Below are 11,805 nucleotides of genomic sequence, written 5' to 3' on the forward strand. Positions count from 1 at the left end.
AGCCAACTGCCCCTATGAAGGGGATCACACAGAGCAAACAATAATGCCAAAAGTGATATTGTGAAAGAACTGATCATTTTGCTGCGAATTAGGCTAAATTGATGATCACCTTGATGGTTATTGTCCTTCCGATAATTCCATTACCAATCCTCGTTAAAGGTGCCCAAAACTGGATTTTATGGAAACAAACTTTTATGCATCGCATCGATTTGGAGTGCGTTAAGGGGGAATTTCGGGCTCATTAGACTGGAATTGTCTTTCATTCCATTGAAGGATGTCCATCCACTCAGGAGTTAAAAGACAGTTTTTCGAACCGTCCATTAGAACTGTTGCTGCATTCCCTCCTGATATACAAAATAGGGGAACAACAATCTCCAGGCCAACCTCAGCATTCACTCGGTCGGCCACATATAAATTAATCACTAGTGCACCAAATCCACAAAAGTAACAACACGGCAACACCCAGACAAACTTCGTCTTTCTTCTATCGGCCAAATAAGCGGAGGTGCTGCCAAAACTCACACTAATTACATACAGATCACCTGCACAGAGCTTCATTTATCCCATTCCGAGTCCGTTAGGTGAGGAAGCACCTTTGATGGGTTCTTATGTGCGGTCCCAAGTGGCTGGTTACTGTATTGGTCCCATCCCATTATGCGCGGCAGAGCAAACTGCAAATTAGGGTGAGGAAACAGTCATATAAAAATCTAAGAAAATGAATGTGCAATTAACTTAAACTAAGGGCTGAAACACCTCTTAGAAAGCTAATAGAATAGTGGGAGGGAGGAGAGTGCTGACTCGTAAAGTTCTTAAACCTCAATACAATTGAAATTCTCGAGTGCACCCATGTCAAATGACAACAATTAATGTTCAATCAAGTGCTCGCAGAATTCTAGATCAACATATTCTTGCAAGTAATTTTAAGTCTCAGTGTATCATAACTTTATTGGAGAACAAAACAAATGCCATGCACATACCAACTCACTCCTCTTTTCCCCCCTATGCCCCTCATGTGAAATGTGTATTTAGAGTGCGTTTGTGTGCGCACCCGTTCTGCTTCCAACAGTATGATGATGCATCAGCAAGAAGATTTTCAGTGACTAGATTTTAGAAGGTTAAGCATTTTGCCTAATTGAGTGTCTTGTTACTTAGCTTCTCTCTCAGTGACATTCTAATTGAGTTTCAATAGTCATGAAACCTTAAACCTAACAAAATAAACATCACCCTAACTATGGGATTTATACTATCCACTTCTGTTTTGACGTTGATTTGAAAGATTGGAGGTTATTGCCACTAAATTATTGTCGAAACTCAAACCCATAATGCAGATTCTTGATTTTTTGGCTTTTCCCTTTTAAGCAATCCTTTCCAAGCCACAGTTTCTTTTCTTTTTTTTTTTTGGGGGTGCAAGTCACAGGTACATTTTTCTGTGTTGTTCTATACTGGTGTGCTCTATTCCAGTTTAATCAGAACTAACATAACAAAATAACATTACATGGTTAAATAAACAGAGATGTGTTGTGCCATACACTAAAAGCTGTTCTCATAACTGCAAATTCAGCAGCAGTCACAGGAACCACGAATCGCTCATTGGTTTTCAGAATATTGTTAACAACATCTGCAATCATACAAGAAAAGGATTAGTAGCTAAATTACACAGTAAGCAGTCAATATATGTTTAGTGCTCCAAAGTGACACACAATAAAACAAGTATAAAGCAAATACGAAAGAGTGAGCGTGTATTGTGATGCATCAAGCAGTTAATATATGTTTAGTAGTTTGGGTTTCAGAGGGCCAAATTATGTCAATTTTGTTTAGCAGGTGAAATTTTGGAAATGAACCAAATCTTGCTGATTAATTAAACCTTTTTCACCCTTTGATATTGACGCATCAAGCTAAGTTGCAGTGCATTCAGGCAGCTACCATATACTCTCTATTGTTAATTTTTCTTAATTTATCATATCATTTTCCTCCTTGACAGCATATTTGTCCACGGCATTAGTGTCTCTCTCTCTCTCTCTCTTTCTCTCTCTCTCTCTCTCTCTTTCTCTCTCGGGATCAACAACAACTACAACTAAGGCACAGACATGCATGCCTTTCAACCTTTATAACCATTGTCGTCATCAAGGCCAATTGGAGAGTTTGACATGAAATGAAGAAAATGGACCTAAAGTCATAGTCAAGTTTTGTCAACATAAAACATCCATAGATAACATTGTTGAACAGAAAAGGGAAAAGGGATGCCAATGCATATGATAGAACCACTGCAGAACAACAGCGAGCTCTTTGAAGTTAACCAATTCGAGAATTTGATGTGAAATGGAGAAAAAGGTCCTAAAGTCATAATCAAGTTTTTTCAACATAAAGCATCCATAGATAACACTGTTGAATAGAAGAGAGAAAAGGGATGCCAATGTATATGATAGAATCACTGCAGAGCAACAGTGAGCCCTACGAAGTCTAACCATCCTCATAAAGCTCCTATCTAACTAACAACCCCAACTGCTGCCTCCCATCACACCCAAGGAATACGAAAAGAAAAACACAAAGGCAGCTACAGTATGAAGTTTTATAGTTTACAAAGATAGATGTCAAATAGCCAACCACTAGGATTCAGCATTAACCACTACAATCATTTTGATGAAACCTCCACTAGATGTTGAATGTGCATCATTTTACTTGTAATTGAATATTTTGAATGGGGAATATATATCTTCATTACATAAACATCATTTGGAGAAAAGTAGCAAAATAGATTATCATTTTTTGGGTTTGTATGCATAATCTAGAGGACTTACTCAATGAGAAGAAATAGCCACTACCATCAGCATGCGGCTTGATTGATAAGCTCTTCCGAACTTGACCAGCATTGCTGAATAATTATTTACAAGTAAAAAGGGAAAACATATTACTGAATCCTTACTCCCTGATTGAATCAATTGGTACTAATAAAACAACATATTACTAGAAATAACAACCTTGACAGCATAGCAGGGTCATGGAAGAATTCACGAGTGTCTTGAGGACCCATATTTATCATCGATCCAACCTCCGTCGCAGATAAGGCAAAACACTGATTGAGTCAAACAAACAAGTCAGTCGGCCAGAGATCTCCTTTAGACAATTAGTTATCAGATTACAAATTTCAGAAGAGCTATCAGCAGGCATCTTTATTCACATTTAATTTCCGGGCAACTGTTGATGGTTGTATCAATTTTAGAGCAACTTGTGCGCAACTGCAAAATTTCTGGGGCAACTAAATCTTATCTAAGCTCAACTAGAATATAAGCAAACTTCCACTTTAATGGTTGGAAAGAAAAGAATCTAGGAGACCAATTTCTGAAGCCGAATTAGACTCAGGGCAGGAATAACCTGTACAGCAGCTGATAAGTTGTAAAGTTATCTGTTAAACATCACAGTTTACATTTTCTTCCCTTTTGATTCCACATGCATATACTCTATGTAGATACAATGTCAGTACAATCTTTACATTAACTGCCACATGTTTTGAGGTGATTTTCCTACCATAGCTAGCACTATAAAGTAACTTAGGACAAAACATAAATAAATCGCCACTGTAGAAAACATAGCCAACTTGCCTGCTTCTTTTCCCAATCATACTTGCGCTCACCAACCGCAGGCCAGAATGTCAGCATGATTGATCCCTTGCGATCAAGTTTGACACCACCAGACTACAAAGAGGACAGATGGTAAAGACATAGCTGAACAGACAAGAATATCACTGCCAAGGGCTAATAAAAGAAAAGATGGAGACATATCGCACATCCAGTTTTCTGAATGTTGGGAGCATTGGTGAGGTGGACAATGCAGCTTTGCCTTTGTATACAGAATAAGAAGCAAATATTTTATCCGTCATGCTCCCTGATTACAACAAACATAAGGCCAGAAATCAGAATAATAGCTTCTGCTCTCCTATCATTTGATAAGATACGTGGTATTAAAGCAGAAAGGAAACCAAAGAATTCATTTTGGTACAGTATAATACCATCTGCCACGAAACTTTGTCTAGTAGTAGATGTTCCAGATTGCGTGGCAAAGGAACAGGACCACAGAGAAGTTCCGTCATTTGGAGAGAACCACTTTTGAAAGAGTAAGTTCCTGAAGTAGTGAATAAAAGAAGAAGAATTAATCTTGAAAATCATTGAGTAAGCAACAAAAAAGAATTTCCTGAACTATTATGAAGTGACAGAAGATAGAATGCTGGGGATAAAACAGGTTAATTCATGATTGACAGCTAAGTTTAAAATGAAGGTGATTAAGGCAGGAAACTTACCAACAAATCCATACAGAACATATAAACTATATGAGGAAAAAATGGACAGGAATAAGTCATTCCTTGATTTTCCTTCATTTGCCTTATGGTTTCTTTGTCTATACAAAACAGCCTAAGGACTCATATCGTTGTACAATGTAAATACTGGGAACGTGGAGCGGTGTCGCTTGACAATGGAACAAAAGTTTACTCTAGGGGGAAACAGGTGAGCATACAAAGAGCTCACACGAAACATCTATGCCAATAATTAAAGAAAAAAAAAAGAAGAAAGAAAAGAAAATCATCACAAGTTTTAAACAGCCCACCGGATTTGCAAGCTCCAGAAACAAGTTTCAGAGAAGTGAGTGGAATAAATTGCAGTAGGTAGATTTTAAGCTCCCCAAGTCAGTAAATTTGAGCATTAGCCGCCCAGTCCTTACTTGACACCGTTCGCTCCGAAAAAGGAAAAGGGAAAAGCTAATCACAAAAAAAAAAAAAAAGAAACTCCGACACCTTTCCACTGTGTAATGTAGGGCTCGAAAAATAGCACACATGAAAAAGAGTCGAAGAAAAACCTTTTCTTTGTAATAGATGCCAGTCTTAAGAAAGAAAAAATTAGTCTTTGAAGACATAAAGATGTAGCAAAATGCTAGTAGCATATGAATTATGATGCCCATTGAACTGACTCTGTATAAATTCTTGCAATGGGTAAGGTATAAACTGACTGGCGGAACCCGAGCACTGATAAACAAATCACGAGACGGAAATTTAAAGAAGTGAGAAGCCGGCAGGGGTTTAGGGTTTAAGAAGTTCCAAAGAAAAAGGTACTACTCCATTTAAGTTTGATAGTATTCTTGTAACAGCAGCAGTAGTAGCAAAGCACCTGGAAGTGGAAGCGGACAGCGAAAGCTGCTTGGAAAGCCTGGACAACATTGCCGACCCGACCCGCTAACTTCAGCCGGAGCGATAGGATAGGATAGGAGTCGTCTTGCTCTTGCTCTTGCTCTTGGATGGATGGAGAGTGGAGAGAGAAATCAAAGTGCTCCGGAGGAACGGAACGAAACGGAACACTCTGCCCCTGTTCACTCCCTAAATGGATTTGGAAATTTGGAAGAGGAAGACCAAACCAGCCCCCCGGCCCAATACACCCATTCAGCAGCCCATCCACTTGTTCTTCTAGTCCACCATAATGGGTCAAATGATCCACCTGGACTCCTGCTTTCACCATTGATCCATAAAAGGCTGGGCCGTCATTCCCCTCCCCCCTTATTCACTTGTATATACACTTTGATCCCATTTTCTCCATCAGTCCCTTGTGACGGAGGCCTTATTTGATAACCCCGATTTAATATTTAAATTTAATGAATTTAAATCTTAATAATTTAAACACGTTTGATAACCAAAACTAGAATACTTGAATTAATTAAGTAGTATTGAATTTGCTCCAAAAAAATGTGAATTAATTAAGTAGTACTGTATCCACTCCAAAACAATAAGTGATAAAATATTCACTCAGCATTGGTATACACTCAAATAATATTTAGCAATTTATTAACCTAATGGGTTAAGATTTCAGTTTTCAAACTTCAGTTTTATGAAATTCATTCAAAGTTTCACTTAAACAAATTTAATATATATATATTGCCACCTGTTGTCTTTTTGCTTTCTCTTTTGTAAATTCTCTCTCTTTTTTTCAATATTTAGTAATTGATCTAATATTATATCTATCAGCCAAATCATTTTAGTAAACTACCAGATTAGTAGTCGTAGATTTTAGGACTATTGGGATTTATAATTCTTCACATTTTTCCAAATAATGTCTTTCACATAATAACTGAAAAATATATGTGAAGACAACTCAGACACGGTTTATAATGATGGTGCAATTACATGCACTTTCCTCTCAATTTGGTAAACAAATACTACATTCTTACGCACCATGCCAAATTAGCCATATAGGAATCCTGGAAGAGCTGGAGTAGGAGGGCTCATCCGGGATGCGACAGGGATATGGCTAGGAGGTTTTGCAGAAAGCATAGGGAAAGCAAGCAACGTAGCAGCTGAGCTATGGGGAATTCTTAAAGGAATGCAGTTGGCTTGGGAAAAAGGATACAAAGATGTAATCATAGAGTCGGATTCGAAAGTGGGATTGGAGCTGATAGAAGATGCAGTGGCCACATCGCCTTACCACAATTTGGTGAAGCAGATTAGAAACATGAAGAGCAGAGACTGGTCATGCAAATTGCAACATATCTGGAGGGAAGGAAATCGATGTGCTGACTGGCTAGCAAAGGAAGCAATCCAGTTACAGTTATCAGGCGGACTAATAGAAGAGCCACCGGACGGACTAAGGGAACTACTAGGAGCTGATATAATAGGGGTCACAACCCCACGCTTAGTACCATGTTAACAGGCAGTTGCCTCTCCTTTGTATTCAAAAAAAAAAAAAAATTAGCCATATAGAGTATTCGCTTAGCCCCTGCCCCGTCTTCTAAAGTCGACACTTTAGAACTGCTGAACCAAAATATAAAAGAGTGTATGCTTTGACCCAAACACTCGATTGCTCAGCCTTCTCTTTTTCTTAGTTCACGTTTCAATTCGACATGCAACAATTGTAATTTGGTTCAACTTGTTAAAAAAAAAATCCTTTGATCCAGTCTTCTTTGCAAACAAACAGTGGAGCAATAATGTGAAGTACTATGGACAAAATGATGCGAGACGGCATAAGCAATGGCAACCATCTCACCCAACCAAAAACATGTTTAAGACATGTTTCACTGTTAAAGATAAGAAAAAGCTAGTGACTGAACAAGATTAAGGGGACATTTTCGCATTATCTGGCCCATTCATGTTCCATTTCTAAGTCTAGTGGGCGTTTCAAAATTTGTTCAAGGCTAAGTAGGGGGGAAAAAAGAAGAAGAAGGGAACAATTGAAGGTTACTCTTAATAAAAAAAGATAAACAATCGAGAGCCCCACCACTTAGTTTCTTCTTTCCACCCAAAAAGGAAAATTGAGGAGGAGGCTAGGTCCCAGAATCATGCCCAACATTTCAAGTCTGTCTAGAAGGTACATTGAATGATCTTTAGCTTTATTGACACTTCACTTTTAGGCCTATAACCTACTACAGATCCTGGATTGGATCCAATCTCTTCTTTGATCTTTTGGGGCACAACTTTACAGGATTAATGAAATTCCAAATGGAAACAATATGATAGCAGTACTAGTATTAGTTTACCACCGAACTTTTTGTTGCTCGCATTGCTCAAAGTTGGAGGAAATGAAATTATTATTATTCTTATTATTATTCTACCAAAGTAACTTCTTCTACTAGCTAGTATAGCTTAATTAGGTACAGGAGGGTCAAAACCAAAATGGAAGTGAAGTCATACGAATGTACGGTGCCGGCCGTCGTTGTTCTTGTCATCAACATCGTCCCGTCTGATTCTCCTGCAGTGGAGGAGCCGCAGTTGGGGGTAAAGATGGACTGTATGAATACCAATTTGACCAGAAAAGATAGTTGAAGAAGTTGACGAGGCTAAGAGCAGCTAGGAGCCAATAAAACAGGTCTAGTCTATCTTTGTTGAGGTCATTATCACTGAGCCAGCCCCCTCCTGAAGGACCAGACGAGGTAATTTTGTTTACTGACGAAACTAAGAGGGAACTCAAATAGAACCCAAATGAATATGAACAGTAAGTCATTGCGGTAAGAAAGGATTGCATCCCTTCCAAAGACTGTTTGTAGAAGAACTCAACCAGCCCCACAGCAGTGAACATCTCTGACAGCCCAAATATCAGGAACTGCGGAGCTATCCAGAAAATTGAGAGGCTTTTGTTGAATTCTAAGGCAAAGTTTCTTCTTTTGTTCTCAATTATTGCAGCTGAAACCATTGAGAAAGATGCAATAAAGAGGCCGATGCCAACCCTTTGCAGAGGGGATATTCCTGATTCCTTTCCTGTAACTTTTCGGGCTATCGGGACGAATGCAGTCTCATAGAGGGGAACCACAAATATGAGCATGATATAAGGAATAGACTGAAGAGATGCTGGAGGGATCCTGAAATTCTTGGCGATGCGCGTATTCATTGTAGTTCCTTGTTGGACGGAGAATGTTTGGAGCTGAGCTAATATGGTGTTAAAGATGATCGTGCACGCAAATATGGGGACAACAGAGACAAGTATCTTCACTTGCTCCGCTTGTGAAGCACTGCATAATCTCCATCGACTTTCACTCGTCCCAGTTCTATTCTGTATATTCCTGATGCAGCCATTTTCAACAAACAGCCATGCTTATTTAGTCCAAATCACTTTATTTTATGTTAAAAGAAAGCTCGCTCAAGAATCTGTAACTTCGAGTGCACTAACGACTAGAACAATATGTGCGAAGATACCATCATAAAGTCGAATTACACTGGCTAACTCTGTGTTCAACATTTTCAGCAGATTGGTTGCAAATCTATTCATTGTTCAGAATAACCAAGCAGGGAGAGTGACACAATACTCCATTCACTTTTTTATTCAGAACTGTACATGGATTATATTATATTAACCACTAAGAGCCCTTAAAGCATACTCTAATTCATTAGCACTAATCAGATTGATTTTCCAACTTTGTTTTATCTTTTTTCTTTCGGGCAGAACATTGCATTTGATCAATTAAACATTATATTATACCTGAGCTTTTCTGTATGCCGGAGACCGATGGCGCTTGCTGACGGGCTAGAAAAGCCTTGGGGCCCTGTGTCTTGGCTTCCATGGGACATCTTTAATTGGGAAGGGCAAATTTGTTTTCTCTTTGTGATTGCAGCAACAAGAACCTTAAAGAACATGAGAGAGAGAGAGAGAGAGAGAGCACCATGAGTACAGATCCATCGAAACCGCTGTCGAAAGTGACCATTATATAAGTTGTAATTCTTTCCTTGTATAAATTTCTGGCCCTAACTAGTCATAACCATCTTGTCACAAGATTGACTACAATCTAGAGACAAGCCTGAGAATCTATCCTTTCATGAAACACCAGCACCAGAAATCAAGGCGTGGTGACGTAATAAGATTTTATAGGTCATATGAGGTATGCTGATGAAAAACCGAAAAACCAACGGTACCCCGTACTTTCGTGTTGGATCAATGTTAAACTGCATAAAAAAAAAATGATCTCGAAAATACGAATCTAATGTGCTCAACGAAACTGATAAGTAACAGGCCAGAAAAATGGAAGCTGCCAAAGAAACGACTCCTGCATTAAATAGAACCAAGGACATAATTACTAGACGAGGATCAATTAAATTACCTGGGCAATAGAAGTGAAAATGCTTCCACGGGGTGGCTTGTTCACGTAAAAAGCAGACCCAGAAATCAAGCACAGCAATCCCACGGCCATAACAGCTGCAGAAACTCCAAAGCCTACATCCATCCCTGAATGCGTCTGAACCCAAACTAGAACTGTCAGGGCAACAAGCTCCCCGGAGCAAAAGGCGAAATATGCACAGTTGAAATAAGTCGACAGCCTCCTGAATTGCTTGGAATCGTTCTTGCTGAACTGGTCAGCTCCATGGGATATGATGTTTGGCTTTAGACAACCGCTTCCTAAGGCTACCAGGTGGAGAGCCAAGAAGAATATCCAGGCCTCGAAGCCTTTTGCTCCCAAACAGTGATGGCCTCCAGCAGTGGATGCCATCATGTCACATTTGGGTGGACGCAGTTGCGGTAGATGGGCTTGGACGGCTAATAAGATGAACCCCTGCACCAAAACAAATCAAATTCAAAACCAGCACATAATACAAGTAGCAACAGAAAATCATGCATGCCCTTATCAGGCCCCCAAGATATGCATATGTGTGTACGATATATAATTTTTTTTTTTTTTGGATACGTTGATATTGGCCGGGGAACTTACAGAAAGCTCTACGACGCCGAAAATTAACATGGTCCTAAAACTCCCAAGATAAGAATCAGACAGGTATCCTCCGAAAAGGGACAACAGGAAAACAGTTCCTACGAAGTTTGTTACGATGTTAGCCGACTTGGACAGAGGGAAGTGCATCTCGTTGAATACATAGGTAATCAGATTGTTCCCAACAGCAGCAATTGCCATCATTTCGAAAGCTTGAAGGCCTGCAGAATGATTCGACGACAAAAAATGTGAAAGGAAACGTGTCAAGAGCTGCAGAATGCTAAAGGTTGGGGACAGGTGCAAAATGAGAAAGCACTATTGATTAGAAAAGGCATCGTTGCTAATGCTTCACATAGATACATGTACGTAGTACTAGCTTCCATCCTAGCAACCGGTCCAACCAGCATACGATGACGATGATATGCTGGAGTATGTATAAATTAGCAAGCAGCTGAAGATTACGGTCGAAAAAAGACTGGAAGATTAGTAACCGGCCGGAAGAAGCGTTTAACATAAGTTATGCATGGATGATGATGATGATGCTTGAACATACTAAGATGATAGGGTGGGGAGAAGATGTTGCAAGTAAAAGTGATGAGTGAGAAGAGTGGAGGAGTAGAAAGACCTAGTACAAAAGCAGCAGCAGTCATTCCGCCATGTTGGTTAGGTTGGCAAGTAGGTCTGCCTCTCCAATCAACTAAAATCTCCTCAAAACTACATGGCGACTCATGTCGTCGATCATGGGACACACCAGCTTCTTCTTTGAAATTCTCTCCTGCAGCTGTCTCCACCTTGTTACCCGCCATCGACCCTCTGAATTTCCTGCGCGGCCTTATAAGCTAGTAATTTCTTATTAATTCCTTCCCCTTCGTTGAGTGAGTCCAGGTCGTGTATATATATACACATGCATAGTAAGGGGCGAAGAGAAAATTAGTCTCTCATGCTCTGTTTCAATTTCAATCGATGCTGCTAGAAGAATCAAGGATCTTTGACTGTTACCAAAAAAAAAAAAATTAAGATACAAAACTCTAGGCATACACTCCTACGTGAGAAATGAATACTTACTTGTAGTGGAGTATGAATAGAGTGGTGCGTAAAAAGAAGCAAAATTAGCTTTTATTTGTAGTGTTTGATCACTTAATTTGTTTTTTTTAAAAAAAAGCATTCTTTTTGTCCTTAAAGTTACTCAGAGACAAATTGCATTTATAATTTTTTTTTTTGTTTTTTTGCTTCCACAGCAGCACTTGGTCATTGCAGTAATGAATAATGATCGATCCTCACATTCAACTCATTATTATTATTATTAGTATTATTTTACTTTTCAGGGTTAGTAGCAGTATCATTTTGCTTTGCTCCCCAATCCCAGCTTTGCAGTGAGTGAGTAACGCACTGCAGTTGACTTTTGTGCAATTGTGGCGTGGCCCCACGAGGCACCAGGTTTTCAATTCAGCGCCATACGATGATACGAAGGGAAGCCACGTCGGGTTGGGGGTTTGGGTGGTTAGTATATTAGTCTTCTGTGAGGCTCTCAAGAGTTGCCTGACTTTTGTGAGTTTTCACGGGGTTTAGATTAGTAAAAAAGCGTCCAAAAGTCTGCTGACTTTGACAAAAAAAGACATCAGCCTCGTCCCGGAGGAGTAT

The 11,805-nt window shown here is 39.4% G+C and overlaps 2 protein-coding genes across 2 annotated transcripts; both read right to left on the minus strand.

Annotated features, from left to right (window-relative positions):
• Positions 1–241: 241 nt before the first annotated feature.
• Positions 242–5,351, minus strand: LOC113710861 (single-stranded DNA-binding protein WHY2, mitochondrial). The gene is made up of 8 exons (XM_027233912.2): positions 5,157–5,351; positions 4,007–4,119; positions 3,785–3,882; positions 3,600–3,692; positions 2,979–3,073; positions 2,799–2,872; positions 1,530–1,618; positions 242–671 (listed from the first exon to the last, which is right to left on the minus strand). The coding sequence occupies exons 1-8, from the start codon at positions 5,204–5,206 to the stop codon at positions 555–557; spliced, it is 729 nt and encodes a 242-aa protein (XP_027089713.1). The 5' UTR covers positions 5,207–5,351; the 3' UTR covers positions 242–554.
• Positions 5,352–7,341: 1,990 nt separating this feature from the next.
• Positions 7,342–11,220, minus strand: LOC113711996 (protein NRT1/ PTR FAMILY 4.4-like). The gene is made up of 5 exons (XM_027235264.2): positions 10,790–11,220; positions 10,168–10,385; positions 9,562–10,011; positions 8,946–9,088; positions 7,342–8,529 (listed from the first exon to the last, which is right to left on the minus strand). Exons 1-5 carry the CDS (start codon positions 10,968–10,970, stop codon positions 7,698–7,700), a joined length of 1,824 nt encoding a protein of 607 aa, XP_027091065.1. The 5' UTR covers positions 10,971–11,220; the 3' UTR covers positions 7,342–7,697.
• Between the last annotated feature and the right edge of the window lie 585 nt (positions 11,221–11,805).

This window comes from Coffea arabica, chromosome 10e (genome assembly GCF_036785885.1).
Source record: "Coffea arabica cultivar ET-39 chromosome 10e, Coffea Arabica ET-39 HiFi, whole genome shotgun sequence".
Classification (NCBI taxonomy): domain Eukaryota; kingdom Viridiplantae; phylum Streptophyta; class Magnoliopsida; order Gentianales; family Rubiaceae; genus Coffea; species Coffea arabica.